The sequence below is a fragment of the Metopolophium dirhodum genome, chromosome 3 (genome assembly GCF_019925205.1).
Source record: "Metopolophium dirhodum isolate CAU chromosome 3, ASM1992520v1, whole genome shotgun sequence".
Classification (NCBI taxonomy): domain Eukaryota; kingdom Metazoa; phylum Arthropoda; class Insecta; order Hemiptera; family Aphididae; genus Metopolophium; species Metopolophium dirhodum.
In genome coordinates this window covers 11,217,423-11,234,978 of record NC_083562.1, presented here as the reverse complement: position 1 = coordinate 11,234,978, position 17,556 = coordinate 11,217,423, and the positions used below count along the sequence as shown (strand labels likewise).

At 27.0% G+C, this 17,556-nt stretch overlaps 3 protein-coding genes across 3 annotated transcripts; 1 reads left to right on the top strand and 2 right to left on the bottom strand.

The window, feature by feature from the left end:
- Positions 1-121: 121 nt before the first annotated feature.
- LOC132941361 (DC-STAMP domain-containing protein 2-like) lies at positions 122-5,445 on the bottom strand. Its single transcript, XM_061009387.1, has 13 exons — positions 5,327-5,445; positions 4,899-5,049; positions 4,672-4,831; positions 4,259-4,380; positions 3,995-4,136; positions 3,689-3,902; positions 3,472-3,625; positions 2,075-2,243; positions 1,839-2,003; positions 1,356-1,602; positions 961-1,188; positions 715-884; positions 122-493 (listed from the first exon to the last, which is right to left on the bottom strand). The coding sequence occupies exons 1-13, from the start codon at positions 5,443-5,445 to the stop codon at positions 351-353; spliced, it is 2,184 nt and encodes a 727-aa protein (XP_060865370.1). The 3' UTR covers positions 122-350.
- A 1,520-nt stretch (positions 5,446-6,965) lies between these two features.
- LOC132941296 (probable NADH dehydrogenase [ubiquinone] 1 alpha subcomplex subunit 12) lies at positions 6,966-9,987 on the top strand. Its single transcript, XM_061009289.1, has 4 exons — positions 6,966-7,152; positions 8,313-8,395; positions 8,470-8,585; positions 9,716-9,987. Exons 1-4 carry the CDS (start codon positions 7,058-7,060, stop codon positions 9,845-9,847), a joined length of 426 nt encoding a protein of 141 aa, XP_060865272.1. The 5' UTR covers positions 6,966-7,057; the 3' UTR covers positions 9,848-9,987.
- A 2,508-nt stretch (positions 9,988-12,495) lies between these two features.
- LOC132941295 (glutathione S-transferase-like) lies at positions 12,496-16,382 on the bottom strand. The gene is made up of 5 exons (XM_061009288.1): positions 16,187-16,382; positions 15,867-16,017; positions 15,196-15,363; positions 14,983-15,125; positions 12,496-12,896 (listed from the first exon to the last, which is right to left on the bottom strand). Exons 2-5 carry the CDS (start codon positions 15,997-15,999, stop codon positions 12,723-12,725), a joined length of 618 nt encoding a protein of 205 aa, XP_060865271.1. The 5' UTR covers positions 16,000-16,017; positions 16,187-16,382; the 3' UTR covers positions 12,496-12,722.
- Between the last annotated feature and the right edge of the window lie 1,174 nt (positions 16,383-17,556).

Below are 17,556 nucleotides of genomic sequence, written 5' to 3'. Positions count from 1 at the left end.
TTATGAATATTAAATAATCAGTTCGTTATTGTCGCATAACGAAAATAATTTAATATCAATAACTGTCTAAACAGTAAATATAACTAATATAAATGATTACCTAAAAACATAACAATGTACGTACATTATACAGATTATATAATTATTAGTAAGTTATTTGAATGCTATTTTACAATTATACAATATTACAATTCCAATAATGAGTACAGAAATATATTATATTGTACCATATAACGTCTTATAATATAACATTATATTATATTGTATTAATTTCGTGTAATTTAATATTTTATTTAATTAATTAAGCTCGTTGATCATCAGAAAAAAATGTAATCACAGTACTGTTATAACTAAATCGACAAATTCGTTCGGATTCCATCTTGACTCTCTACAATTAATGTCTTGTAGTTCAAATCCGCGTTCACGTAGTTAGGATCATTTTCATAAGAATTTGAGACAGTGCTACATGTACTGTTTGTACATACGCTTGATCCTTAACATTAAAAGCACACAACAGTTAATAAGTAATTTAGTTGCCTATCTATATTCTCTCGTTCAATATAATATTCAGAGCCTGTTTTAATTAGTTCTTTCATTAGTTTAAATGTACGAAAATAAAATAATAGATTCGTATTTTGTTTAAATCAACTTAGTAGAGGAATATAAAATAAGGAACTTTATTCCAATATCTGGATAATATATCGTTATACTAACTCTCATCGCTGATATCGCCTTCCTCGCCAGAGCTATCTATACGAAAAACTGAGGGCACTTTTGTTTTGGCCCACGTAACCGTATGTCTTCGTTTCCCAATCTTCTTCGATGGTCTTTTGCGCAATGATAATTTTACTGCGTTGGTCTCCGCTGCATCCGATGAACTATCTCTGCAGAAATCCCGTTTATTTGCTATTTACAATTATAGTGTTACGAGATTATGAGTTAAATATTAAAATCGCATACTTTTCTTCACTAATGTCTGTTATATCTCCATAATGAATAGGCTTGCTGCACAGAGTGCACATGTTATCAATGTCTGTGAAACATTTTGAACAATACACACCTTTACAGTTCTCATTGGCACACAATATAATTTCGCCCGATTTTAAGTCTCTTGCCTTTGCTTTGTAGCCACATAGCAGGCATACTGTCTGCTTCTTACGACTCCAGATGCGATCCAAGAACGGATACCTTTAAGAATATCTTCCAATAAATAATTCAATAACATATAAAAATATAATACCTATCAATTACAAAAACTATTTATTTGAGGATCTATGCGGAACGCACATTATAAAATATATTAGTTGAATAATATTTTTGAATTTATCGTACAAGAATTTAATTTAAACACTAACTTAGAATAGATAAAATCCATAAAGGATGTGTCTGTAGCACCTTCTCCGCCACCCAAGCCGAATTTCCTGCGCAGAAATCGTCTTGCGAATTTGACAAAACTGATTCTCCGGCGGATTATATGGTTATGCAGCCATACCGCTCTTGTGCTAGCCACGTCTGGGTGATAGTATCCCATAACGTAAGACCGAAACCGCAAACCGTATGGTTGCATAATAGCCAAAAACCACGTCAAAACTAACACAAAAACTATAGAAAACAAAAAAAAATTATTTAATAGGTACCGTAATTTTTTTTACTTTTTTTTTAAATTTATATTTTCAAGGTTTTAACGCTCGGAACCTAAACTTTTTTACACCTTCGTTATATTATAAACGTATAGCAGAGATGGGATATTTGTTTTTATCGATTCTACGCTCTTGGTTGACTATATAATACTGACAATCATGATATCGATTTAAATTATTAAGATGTTTGTATATTACTTATCCGCCGATAGCAATCGTAGTTTGGCGGCCATGGATTCGGCAAGCAACTCATTGTGTCCATGTTCATTTCCTTTGCCACCGGCTTAAATGTTTGAATTATAGTCTTATACAGATCTGCTAGTATTCCATCGCCTTCGATGTTCACATCGATCATTCTTGGTGCTACGATATTTATATGATATATATGAGAAATTAATAACTTGCAGTTCATACATCGGCCTTATTGTTTTTACGGTCGAGTTGTGATGACAGTCGCCCATATTTTCTGACAGTGATCAATATCCAATAAAGACTGTAATCCACCGCCATTTGTATGAGTATTTTAAATGTCGCCAGTAGTAGTATGGCCAATGACCGGAACAACGCTTTTCTTTCTTTCAGTACCAAATGAGCAGATGTTCGCTAATGTATAATGTAGACAACAAAAATATCATATTAAATTACTTATACGTTTAACAAATGTAATAGTATTACCAATACAAATATTAATTTTTCAAAAAAATGATATTTGTAACTTTTTTTTCATATAATATATTATATGAAAATTGAATACAACTATAGGTTCACTGAATATACGTCATGGAATAAATACAAAAATAAAATATATGTGTTAAACGAGTAGTGAGTAAATAAAGTGAGTTCCTAACACGAGACCAAATAACTTTCAATCGTTACCTATTCATATTTTAAAAAATAATAAAATAAACATAATATATTATATGTTTGTTGTTTAAATAGTTAAAGGTTTTATGAAATTTTGAATATTATAGATATTAGTCATTGTTGATATTATTTTAATGTGATTTACTATATACTATTATATTATTAAATAAAAAATTATAACTTAATATTGATATTTTATGATACATAAATATAATTTAGTTGATAGTTGAATAAGTTATATTATACACAGTTACCTAAATGCATTTAAAATACGTGTTTCACGTTGACATTAGAACATACGAAAATATTTATGCTGTCTAAATTAATTTATATGTTTGAAATTCAGCTCTTAAAAGCTGAAAACATCTAATACAATAATATATTATTCATATCCAGAGTGTAACAGAAAGAACTAAAAAAACTATAATATTATAGTAATTAGTAAATATAACTATTTAATAGGTAAAATAACTAAAATGATTTACTTATTATTGCTATATAAATATAGTTATTAGTTATGGTAATGTTTACTATGTTTTATAGTTAATGTAGTTTTTAATTTTGAATTAACTAAAAAATATAGTTAAAGTAGCATATTTCAGTTCAAATAAATATAATAACTTGACTATAATATTTTAGTAAATCTGGTTAACCTTATAGCTATCCCTATAGCAATTATAATGTACAGTAAATCCTACTATTTTTATAGTACAAACAAGTGTTTTATTTTTTCCGTGTATGTAATAACTAATATTACTTAGCTATATACGCATTGACTTTTAATTTAATCATTAATCAATATTTTAAACTTGTATGTAAATACCAGTTATAATAAATTATTAATAATAATTTTATACTAAAAAACTTTTAAACAGAAAATATTACCTACGGAGATAATATTAATTAAATCTATCAGCTATTTCTATTACACCCTGTGTATATTAATAGAAAATAGAAACCGAGTAACCTCTATGAATTTATTTTTTTCTACTCTAGTCAGCGGCATAATGGTCGGTCGATCAAGGATCTGTTTCCGTTCGTCTAGCTCGTATAACTCCTTTGTCAAGTATTTGTTATCAAACGAATCAACCGTCAAATACTTCTGTCTGTACCGTAACACCCTGCGACCATAATATTTTAAGTGGGGCATTTTTTATGGGACCACCGATTACAAAAATACTCACCTTACAAACACGTACAGAAAGAAGAACGAAAAAATCGACCCAGCCCAGTCAAACAACACTACGACATTTTCGATCTTGTACTTAATTTCGGTAATGATACCACGAATAATGTCACTACTCATTTTGCTCGGTGTCGACTCAAATGCAAACGAATGTTTGAACTCGATGGATACGTAAAACATGTTTTTCATGTGACGTACGTAACTCTTTAAACCTGAAAACCGTTAAGTTTTAATTGGTTAATAAAATGATTGCGCGGTAATGGTGGTATAGAAATAGGTGTTCATAAAGTTTTTCAAAGCTTACTTTTATGAATGGCCCCGAAAATAGATTCGTTTATGAATTCGAAAAATTCACAAAGGCTGTCCAGAAACTTGACCGTGTAGCATACATTTGAAATCACGTAGGATATCGAACACATAAAATCGAAAGTAGGCGACACTGTCACCTGCGTAAAAACTGTGTTAGTTATTTTTTAATGTCGCAGTGCCGCAGTCGTACAAATTATTTTTACACCACTAAAATTAAAATATATATTGCCATTGAATATTGATTATAAATACTATTTACTTTACACTCCTCCAAAGCGTTGTCAAACATTTTCGTGCACCTCTGATATGGTGTGCCGACTTTTTTGTTACAAATATTCATTACGCTGTACAGCCATTCATACGCCGACCTGATTGTTCGTACTATGTATAAAGGTTAAGACATACATATAATATTATGTAATATGTGTATTTTTGTCGCCTAAGGTGTAACGTCTTTAAATGTTTTAGTTATATCTAGCTCCAGTAAGTTTGATAATTTTAAAAACATCAAAAAGTTTAGTAAGATCATTATATTCATGACGCAAACATTTCACAAATAAACAATTTGCGAAACATACGAGAATTTTTGATAATATCATTACGATCATATTATTATTTATTTGTATGTACAATGTACGACTAACGATATCCAAATTAATAAAACACCCTTACCTAACTCTATCACAGTATTCTTGACGGCCAACATTCCTTTCTTCATTTTATTTATTATTACCGCTAGGTTTGCCTTTATGCGCGTTATAGAAGTTCGGATGGCCAGTAGTGGCTTTTTTATTATTTCAACGATTTGTCGTATGGCCGATTTTATTTCGTCCTGAAACGTTCCATTTGAATACATTAATACATTGTTAACAAATTATTTTAGAGCTAACTATTCGCACCTGCAAGCAAGTGAGCGATTCCGATAACACTCCGGTGTTGTGTAATGTAGTCTTGGAAGGTCCGGAAAACGATAAAATGAACGCGTACATGAGTAGCGCATGTCGACCCTTGTCCGAAAATAACTGGGGCAAGACCATCATAAAAATACATCTAAATCAATGAAAATAAAAAACTACATTATTTTGTTGAATTAATCCAGTGGTAGGATGGGTAGGTAATTTTGATTGTTAATCCTACTGTAAGTTAACGATTTATAGTTATTATACATTCATACAATATTATCTTATATACTCATCTCGATGCTCAATTGTAAAATATTTAAATATGTTATTAAACTAAGCATAATATACTTAAATTGTATTGTATGTTAGTTATATAGGTTGGTAATTATTAATCAATGTATTATTATATTAAGTTCGAAACTCACCTGCAAATCGGAGAAAAGGCCAATCCTAATGTTAGTACGCCCCCAATTGCCGAACTTATTACTGTGGCCTTAGAATAAGAATAATTTAATTGCAGTAACAGAAACGTGAACATTCCCATAGTCAATAAAACGCCACCTAAAATGTACGAGTTGTATTCAGACAAGAAAAAACAAGGTAAGTTGAAAATTATAAATAATATATTGTTAATTATAAATTATAATGGTAGATACACTTTATAAAAATAAAATCATAGGTAGGTATATAAAAACAATTTACTCATAAATCCTAGTAAAGATTTTAAAAGGAAGTTAGTAAACGTCCCGTTGGTTCCTATAATTTTCTTAATTTTTGCCCATTTTATCATTCTTTTGTTTTCTTTGTTTACACCAAACCATTTCTCCATCCAAATACACCATAATAAACTAAACAAGTAGGTAACAAGTTATTCAGTTACAGTTTTAACGTAATAAAAACAATAACAAATAATTACTTGAGCAAAACGTCAATGAAACGATCGAAAATTGAATATTTTGGTGTTTTTCCTTTTAATTTTTCCAATGCATAGATTTTTCGTCTCAAATAACTTTTGAATATAATTTTTAAGAATAAAGTACGAACAACGCGAAGAAAAAACATCATCACTTTCTTTTAAGTTTTGTATCAGTTTATACAACTTTTCAGTATAGATTAACAGAAAACAAAGCATAACAGTGAATTGTCAAGACGCACAAAACAAAAAAAATTAATGATAACTACTAAATTATCAACTAGAAGAATTTAATAATATAAATAGTGAGAAAATACATAATATTAACAAATGCGAATCATTATTGATAGCAATAAACACACATTTGGAAAACAGTTAAAATAATTTGCATAGTAACAAATGTATATTATAATATTATGTATTCTATGATTACTTTTTCTAACCAACAATAATCGACCATGTATTATTTTGTATCATATTGGTCTGTTCAGCATTGCAGTGTGCCACAAAATAATTATTTTTTAACTATAAATTGAACAATACTAGGCATTTTATGTACATCGAAATTGCTTGAATTAAAAATATTTTGTTTAACAAGGTAATTAATTAGGTACCTACCTACTACATTACTGCCTAACTAAATTAAATATGACCTGAATGTATTATTTGTGTTTTTTAAAAAACTAAAACCAGAACCTAATTATTTTTCAACAATTAATTCAGAAGCAGAACTGCTAGAACCACACAAACCAAAAGGACAAAGGTACCGGTGACCAGTGGAGTGGACAGTCAGTAGTCCCTACTCCCTGAATCGTAAATTTCAAATACAAAATTATTATCCAACGACATAGATTAAACATACATATATAATAATATATAATATGTTTAATCTATGCCAACGATTTGCATAGTGCGCCATCTATCAGGAACTGTTCAAGCTACATTCACATAAAATAAAATAATAGATAATAAATAAAAATTCATAATTAATGTAATATTTTTAGTTGAATTGATATTTTAACTAATGGATTAATACTAACGTACAAAAAACGAAATCCTTCCTGGAAAATTATTAAAACTATAATGATTTGAAAAGTAAAAAATTATAAACATCTGATTTTTTGACATTGATAACAACTCGAGTGATAATAGTTTTTAAAGTCAAGTCTATCGACAAGACGACAATTATTATATATTTTAAAGACAACATTTTAAGACAGTTTATGGTTTGATTTTTGTCAAAATGAACAAAATTTTTCCTTTTAATAAATTTATCACGGGCTTGAACATCATCAAAGCCAACGGCGGACCATTAAACGCCTTAAAAAAATTATTCAGGTGAGTTTTATACTTAAATAATATGGTTTTACTGTTTAATTTTTAGTAATTTCCTTGAAACGAATCCAACTCTACAAAAATGCTATTGAATTAAACTTTAATCATTTAACACTATTAGTTTAAAAACTTATGAATTGTTTTTTTTATCGCTGTAAAGTGCTACTATTGAGCAACATCTATGCCAGTATAATATAAATGATAAAGCCTACCATAGGAAAGTTACGTCCAACTCTATAGTATAAATAATTTTAAATGATAACTGGTGTTTTAAAATGCAAATTGTAATGGATGTGCATTTATTAATTGTACACAATACTACATTTCTATCATGCATACTACCAAGATTTGAAATTTTTTTTAAAACAACTGTCCGGCATTAAATACTTACTATCGTATATCTCGTGATCTAGTTGATTATTCATCAAGTATTTTTATTCGTATTCCGTATTTATTGTAGCTATTGTATAATCAAACAAAAACTAATTCATAAACATTCATATAGGTACCTGGTGATTTTCACATATTACTTACTAGTAGATTTTATTTTTGTTAATATAATCCTTAGGTAGTGGTTTTGGACCAGTCATATTCATACTATTTTTATTATAATATATTTTGTAAGCATTTAAGCTGATCTCTTTTACTAGGTACCTATTGTTATTAGTAACAACTCTTCCATAGTTTTATATTACATTTAATTATATTTTAGGGTTTTTGAAAATTATTACTGTGCCATCGTTAACGACAGGGTGAAACATTTGTGTAATTATTTTTCTAACTTATAAGTTATATTATCATGTTCTTTATGACTAAATAATTAGTTTGGCTTTTTTTTTTTGAAAACTTTTAATCTGACTTAATACTCATCAAGGTAAATAAAATGAATCATGAATATAATATAATAATAAGAGAATGACATGTTGAGGAAAGTTATCATTTGATAAACTCTTTATAAGAAATAGTTAAGACTAATATTATTAAATTGTAATAAAAATATGTTAGAAAAACATTTATCATTTATCATTTTAAAAAAGAAAATAAATTAAAAATACAACTGTTAGATTTTTTTTATGCATAATATTATTTATACTTCATAATTTTTAAAAATTGTTTAGTAATACACTTTTTAATAATAATTATTTTAAACTTTTGTTTTACAGACATGATGAATTGAAAATCGGTACACTAGTTGGTACTGATGAAATGGGCAATCGCTATTATGAAAACAATACGTATTTTTATGGTAATTATCTATCAATTGATGATAACATTTTTTCTTTTGTAAATATGTTGTTTAATTCAGTTGATTTATTTCAGGACGTAATCGTTGGGTAGAGTACAATGACCAAGTTTATTTGAATTATGATGCAAGTCAAATTACTGCTGAATGGTATGGTTGGATCCATTACAAAACGGACCTTCTTCCATATAATGTAAATATAATTAATTAACAGAAAATATTTTTAAATAAAATTACTTTATTTGTTATAAAATGTAAGTTCATGAAAATAATATTTTAAATTATTAAAACAAACGTGTTTCATGAATAATAAACAAACAGATAAATTATTTAAAAATCACAAAATATTATAACTGAAAACAAATATTTTCGTCTATTTTATATATAAAAATAATAATAAAAACATCTTAACTTTATTTAAAATGTATAGATACATACCTTATAAAAACTTAAATACATAGAGTAAAAACAATGATTATAACCATTAATTTTATAATATTTTAAACTTTATTAGTAAAGGATCAGTGATTAGTTTATAAGGAGTCCAGATGATTAAAAAAAAACAAGGTTCAGACTCCAGACTAAAATATTATATACTATTAAGTAAATTTAATGACAACAATGTTCATAAGCTTAATGTGAGAAATTTTACATAAGCAGGTAAGGATCAGTGACCCTTGAACAATATTATTCTAAATAGAAACAAATAATAAAAAAAAATTGAAAAAACAAATGACTATGTGTGAATCCAACATAAAAATTAAATATTTTTGATTGTCCTTCACAATCTGTTTATTACTAACTCTTGCTATAACCCATAATACTATCCAGTATCCAGTTCTAACCTTTTATATAACCAAACATATTTGGTATGATAAGAATTTTTTTAAGCTCCTTTACACCAATTGATTTGGTCTTAAAATTCCAAGAATAATTCCAGTGAACATTTTTTTCTTCAGATTTTATAGTTAATTACAAAATATATAATTGTTATAATTAATTCTTAAACTATTAAATAATGGTGTTTGTGCTTAAGTAAATAGGATACATAATATAACATAATATAATATACAGCATAACAATATAACAATATTAAAACAACAAGTTTGAGTTTAAAGGATTTATACATTAAGGAAAGAGGGATCCTCATTTACTCTATTAAATTGGTTTATTGGACATATTGTAATTGGTTGAGCAGAGGAATTGTAAAAAAAGGTTTTATGACGAGTAAAACGTGAGGGCACTTTAAAATAACCAAATAAAAGAATAGGGTATGTATATAGTTCTTTATTAATAGTTATTTTTAATTAATGTTTCTTTTAGGATCCAAACAGGCCGAAGTACAAGTGGATGGCCAAACATACAGAAAACGAAACCGGTACCGAACGTCAATATGTACCATATAGTACAATGCCACCAAAAATCCAAGCTTGGGTACCACCAAATAAGAATTAAATTATGTGGCGCTATTTAGTGTAAATACCTATTAAAAACAAATTGTTATTAATTTCATTATTTGATTAGTTTAACAAATATTAAACTTCAAATAAATATTTCATCAATTTATATTTAGTTAATAAATACAATAGATATTACTTTTTTTCTTTTTTGCTTATACTACATAATTTTAATTTAAAATAAGTTGATTATGTATTACTTACAGATATACTATACAGCATAAATGTTAATTATATAATCAAGAGTGCCATTTTTCTATATTACCAGTAATTATAGAAAAAATTAAAATAATAATGTGAAGAAATGTAGATAACATATTAATTTGATTTTGTCACATTCTATAGTTTTTGAGGAAAAAGAGTTTCATTCAAAACTATTTTATCAATTTGTCATTTAATTCAAATTGTTTTTAATAGAAATTAACTACACTAGTTAAGATAAAGAAACTAAGCCTATGCTCAAATACAGTTTGTATCCCTTTTGTATTTCAAAAGATTTGATCATGGCTGTGTTTTATACCAAAATATACCTTATATGATATTATTATACCCACTGTCATAGTTATTGCCTAATCGGATAAAACTTTTGAACACATCTTTGAAATTAATTAATTAATTTTATTTTAAATGTTCATGCTATTGAAATCAAACAATTAACTTAAAAATGTAAGAAAGTTATTGTTTTTATCGAAAAACTTAAAATATAATATTTCAAAAGATTGATTCTTATTGATAAACAAAATAACTGTGGCCTGATGTGGCGCGGTATTTGGCTTTAGTCATATACATGTTCTGAGTGCCATCACTGGCCGGTGTCACTAATTCCCAGGTGGAGACTACCTGAATTTAGTGACAAATCTTTGCCACACACACACACACAAGTAAATAACAGGTTAATGACCTCAGTTGTCAAAGCTTAACACAAATAAAAAAAAACTAATATTCGTGTAACACATTTTGACATTTAAGTGCACTTGCGCCCTGTAATTTCTTTTAGGCTACTTCAGTCACACACTCAAATAACCACTAAAAAAACTTAAAAAATTACATAATATATTAAACTCCTTAAAATCAGTCTGTATTGAATCTGTACGTCATTACTCATTACTCATTATAAATATATAATGATATTATGTTAAAACAACTTTTAACTAATTAATCAATAGCCGAATAATAAATTATAAATAATATTATAAATAAAACTTATCATTTATATTGATTTTATCTCAATTCTATGTTTATATATTTTAATCACTATGACTTATGAATACTAAAGATAACTCAAGATAGTAACTCGAGTATTCAATTTGGTACCTAAGTACCTACCTATGACCTACCTATTTTGAATTTTGATTAGTAATTTCTGACAAAATTGTTAATTGCCTGTAAAAGCATGCCCTCTACGATAACTGTTCATTTACATGAATATAATATATGAATTTAAAATCTCAGTTTAGTGTAGGCATATTTTCATAAAAGCATACTTTAATGAATAATGCCAGCAATATTGATGAAAAATTATTTTGTTTATAACTCTTATATAAGTATCATGCAAAATGTTTATGTAGGTAATCAAACTACAGCCAGTACATACGCTGCACGCATCGTTACAACGCAGATTGCAATGATTGCATGCATGCGACTTTGGGACCACTTGTTAAATTTATTATAATAATATTATTTCGTACAACGATAACCGAGATAGTTGCCTATATTTTAGTCCGACCGTGTCAGTGTGTCACACTCGTGATTAAAAATAGTAGCCCCACCAATCGTATGCAGTCATATTGTACCTATTCAATTTGCACGATATATACATTTTACTGGTATTTTACTAGTATCAATCTTCTGCAGTTATCATGGAGAATCGTAATAATTTTTTTCAGAATCAATTATCAAAATCAGTTTATATTAAAACAGAATCAGTAGTTATATAGATAGTTATGTCGTAGGTAACTATAATACTATACTACTATACCTAATACCTATATTGTATTATTGTTTATAATATTATACCAAAATAAATAATTACTGTCAAACCGATGCCCTGCGCCGTACGAAATCTAAACATCCATGTGACACAGCTAATACTAGTGTGCGAAGGGCGAAGAGTGAAGACATCCACACTCAACAGGGTCTCCCTAGTCCCTAAGCCCTGGCCGAGCTGGGCCCCGCACTTGAAAAATCCTAATTTTTCTTTAATTACAACGATTTACATATTATACTACAAAAATAGTTTGAATTTTTATTTGAAAATATTATATTATTAATTAAATGTACTTTCCCAACTTTACGTGTACGACAATTTCACTAAATAATATTAAAAAATTTCAATTTTTTTTACCTGTGGGACTGGTTAATCCTGTTCCTGGCCTGGTCTATGTATTTTATGTATTTTTAATATTAGATTGCAAGGATTTTCGAGTGAATTTCAAAACTAGGCTTGGATTTTAGAAGTTGATAAAATGTATTATAAGACAAGTTGACAGAAATGGTAAACTAAATATTTGTGATTAATCATAAGTCATAACTATGGTATGGGCTACGTGAATGCTGACTATAAGGTACTTAAAATATATTAGGTACACATTTTAAATTAATCGTTGATTTTTTAGTAGGAATAGCATAGAATAGTACTCCAACAAGTGTATTTTTTAACTTTATTATCCTGTCGAAAATTCACCAACTTATTCATACAATTTACATAATATGTTAATAGGTAATTATATGTATAATGTTATTAGTATAACTTTTTTTTTTAAATTTATATTTTACCAAATATTGTATTGAAATTTGAAATATGTAATACTTAAAACTAACTTTATCTTGGGTATGATATGGTGGTTTAATTATATGTATCCAATACAATGGAATTATGCAATGTCAAACGATAATGGTCGTTTTTCAATCCATGATTTAATTTTGGGTACTGCCAATACCTTTTCTCGGAGAGCTTGTAAGTTTCGACGATCTTTCAACAAGTCAATATTTAATCTGTATATTAAGTGGTCCAAAACACCTACAAAGAATAAATCAGCCCAAGATAACTGTAAAAAAAAAGATATCATGGTAAGTACAATTTAGTTAACACTTAGTCGCCACAATGAAAACATAATATCATTGTCTTATTATTTGAATTCAATGATTTAAATGCATTATTATTTATTACTAATCCAAATTATTTATACGCATTATGACATCCACATACATTGTGGAAGTATTAGTTACACCTATAGGTACCTATTGGAATATTAATCAGGGCTTGCATTTGAAAAAAAAATTCCGTTTTACGTTATTTACAATTAAAACGTTACACAATTTTTTCGTTTATCGTTATTCAGAATTAAAACGTTACACAATTTTTTCGTTTATCGTTATTCAGAATTAAAACGTTACACAATTTTTGCGTTTATTGTTATTCAGAATTAAAACGTTATCCAAGTTTTGAATTTATCATTATTAAGAATAAAAACGTTATTTTACCCAACATTTTCCAACAATCCAGTAAATAATTTACTACTTAATTTTTTCCAACATCGTTACCAGAAAATTATAATTTATTATTTTATTAATATTCAATATTGGTATAAATGGTATTCTATATACCAAACACCTAGGTATTTTATATAATTACGTTGGTACCTATACTATACCAATTATTATTTAATATTTTAATTTAATAAATTACCTAGGAATTATATAAAATCACTACACATTATATTACCTATAATAGCAAAAATAAAACCATTAATTATTATTGTTTTATAAGTGTTAGAATTATATAGTCATTTTTACAACATTTCATATTATGTAAATATCATTTAAAATTAGACAGTAATTTATGTTTTACACATTTGCACTGATTAGTTTGACATATACCTGAAATGTACATGAAATACATTACTTGAAATGTATTTATACCTTGCTACAATTGCCTAATAAATTATAGAAATATTGAGTATAGACTATAATATTATAGTATTCCTATTACTATATACACAAATAATGGAATAAATACTAACACCAATATGTAAGTAAATAGTAATGTATTCAAGTATATATATGATACTACCTATGATAGCGTTTTTGTTTTAATATTTAGCTAGGTAATATAAATAAAACTATAAGACTACAGAGTAGACTAAGTACAGAGTGAATAGTAAATACAAAATAAGCCTATACTCTATACTTCTACAGCGCAATTATCGGGGCATTATTAATCATTAATAATAATAATAATAATAATAATAATTATTATTATTATTATACTAGGTATTAGGTATTGACAATTCAGTTTAAAAGTTATCAATAACTCCAAAAAAATGCGGGTAGGTAATGTCCCAGATACGGGATATAATATAATCAATTCTTAGATTTTTTTCTAAGACAAAAATAAATAGCATGAAATAAAATATATTTCTACGAAACCAATATACCTTAAATACCTTTAAATAAATGGATTTTAAATTTTCAAATAATTTTGTTTTGCGTTATTTTTCGTAATGATATTCTATAAATTACGTTTTGCGATATTTTTTGTTTAATGATATATTATATATATTGTTAATCGTTATGTTTTGTTTTGCGGTATTTAATTATTTTTGATTATCGTTTTCCGTTATAATTACGTTTACAAATTTCAATCGTTATTTGTAAAATATAACGTTATAATCATAACGTTATTATAACGTTTGCAAGCCCTGATATTAATACAATTATGTGTTGGTAAATAATTATAATAATTTTACTGAATGTTAATATATCATATAAGTACCTAATTATATTATATTTCCATATATTATATAATTCAATCATATTATTAACAATGCCTAAACCTCTGGTTTAAATTGTATTATAAGTCAAACCATTAAATACTCGTGAAAGAAAGCTGTTATGTTTTTTTTTACGTATTGGAATAATTTTTTCATAATATACCTATATAGGTGCTTTGATTACCTATGTACCCAGTAATTAAATATAATACGGTAAACCAATAACATGTTGTTCCTGAATACCTACTTCAAAATTATGTAGGTACAATGTATACATGATACAATGTACATCTATAACATGATGTAGATTAGGTATATTTAAACAATTAAATCATTTATAGGTATACATGTTATTATCTACCTTTCCGTTAACGAAGTACCCATTATTTTCACCGACAATTTTTTCAAACTTTTCCATATAAAATGGAATAGTTTCGTTGACTAATGTATCATACTTTGCAGCTTTAGATTCTTCATTTGGTTCAAACCAATAAGATTTCAAACCTTTAAAAATAATGTTATACACTTTAAATAATGATTTGGTCAGTATATTTAGACAAAGACTTGTACTTACATAGAGCAAAATCTTTATAATTGTCAACGGCAATATCTATCAATAAAGATTCCCAATCATCGCTTCCAGCTAAATTAGCCTTTTTAGCTAAATAACGACAGATGGCCGAAGATTGATTTAATACTTTACCGTCGATTTCCAACAAAGGGAGTGTACCATAGGGCATGGCTAAAAAACACAACTTAAATAATAGTATGATACAATATGACATAAAAACTGTTTGATTTGGCCTGAATGATGTTTTGTATTTTAGTGAGTAATAAAAACGAACAGCTAGTAATATGAAATTTGACATAATTATTTTAAAAAAAAATTAAAGTCACTGTTTTTTGAATGTAAGTTGTAATTAAAAAAAATGTATTAATTTGTTTTTAACTGAGTTAAGTTAATATTTTTTTCCATATTTTATATGGAAATTTAAACTTTTTGAGTTAAATATTACATTGTTTGGTAATTACTATAATTAGTAACTTAACGTTTTAAATGTTTGCTTAATTTAAATTACTCAATTTTATTTTTTTCATTAATTATAATTATACCCACTTTTTTGAAAAATATGGCTGACATTCGTATACGTAACATTAATTATACAAAAACAAACTTTAAGAATATAACCAAATTAATTTCAACTATAGACAATAATATGTCTCATACAATTTTAAAAGGCTTACTGTGTTTGACTGATGGCCATTGTTCAATTTCAATACGGTTATCTTCAAAATCAATATCCAAATAAGACAGCAGGAATCTGATGGGTTCGCCCAGTGCAGTGAAGTTGAAGTACGTTAGTTTGTAAGACGTCATTATTAAAACTTTACTGAACTATAACATGCACAATTTTTTTTAGATGTAAAATGTTGTTTTATATAATACATTAAACGATACACATAGTGAGTTCTCATATAGCTATAACAGTATAACACCTAAAACACGGTGGCCTAACGCCTAACCCTGTGTAAAAATAAGTTTAACGAGTTTATGATAAACTTACCTGCAATCGAATGCTAGATTATTATGTAAAGTACAATGAAGTATAGGTATTAATAGAAAAAAAACAAATGTATAAATTGTAAAAATTGTAAAAATTATTAAATTCACGACGGACACACCAAATATATGCGTTTAGAACCTCGGACTCTCAACTATCGACTACCATAGTATAAGACCGGTCGCGGACAGATATTTATAAGAATTCTCAATATTCTCATAGAGTGATTTTTATTTTTATGTCCAAGGCCGAGTAGGAGTGGGAATGTTGCGCCGGAAAAACAACAACGAGTGTGTCGAGTGTAAAATAGTGTATCTAGTGCTTCTTATTTACTTTGATAATTGTCTATATATATAAATAATATATTATCAATTGGTAATAATAATTCTATGACCCTCGTAGGTACTTATCCAAAGGTTAAAAATAAAATTGACCATCCACAAAAAAATAAAATTATAATAATATGTTAACGATGACGTGACGTGAACACTTAACTATGACGTGTACATGTATATATAATACCTACATCTTGATCATTATTCATTATGCATTACTAATAATATGAAATCTATATAGGTATATACAATTTCATATAATTTAGGTATGTATAATAATCAAGATGTAATTATTCTAATTCATGGCTGTACCTCAAAAACTACAAAACGTTCAAACCTGAAATTTGGAATAGTGGTTCCTCTAATAATGCTCTAGATGTGCAATAAAAAAGAATTTTCGGAAATCCGCATTTTAAAAAGGTGTTGAAACAGAGATCTTGAGATTCACGGTGGAAATTGAAACTTGTTTATAAATGGTTGCCATTGGTTGCATATTAAAATAGTAATAGTAGAAATTATTATTATTATTATTTTTATATATATATATGTAAATGGTTGCCATTGGTTACTCGGCAGTTCAGGTATAAACATGCATCAAATCATCAAATTGTCGCGCCTATCATGGCCTCTAATAAAGAAACTATAATAATCTTAAAACCAAATATATTAGGGTTGTCAGATTTTAAAATCACCAAACCGGAACATCATAATATTGAATAACCTTTTTTTTTTATAGCATAGTTAAAAATGTATTAAAATGTATTACCAATACAAAATTTACAATACAATACAACATTCTGAAAGAAAAATACTGTAAAATATGTATTAACTAATTTATTATTATGATAAAATTTATTTGTAGACATTATTTTTGTTAAAAAAAAAAAAAAAGTTTAACTGTCTTCGGCTTGTTTATCATCTAAACTCGTCCAAATATTCAACTATATTTGGACGAGTTGAGGACTTTTTTCAACAAATCTTAGTTCTTCAAAACATCTTCATAAAACTGTTCACCAGATTAGATAAAAAAAAACTTGT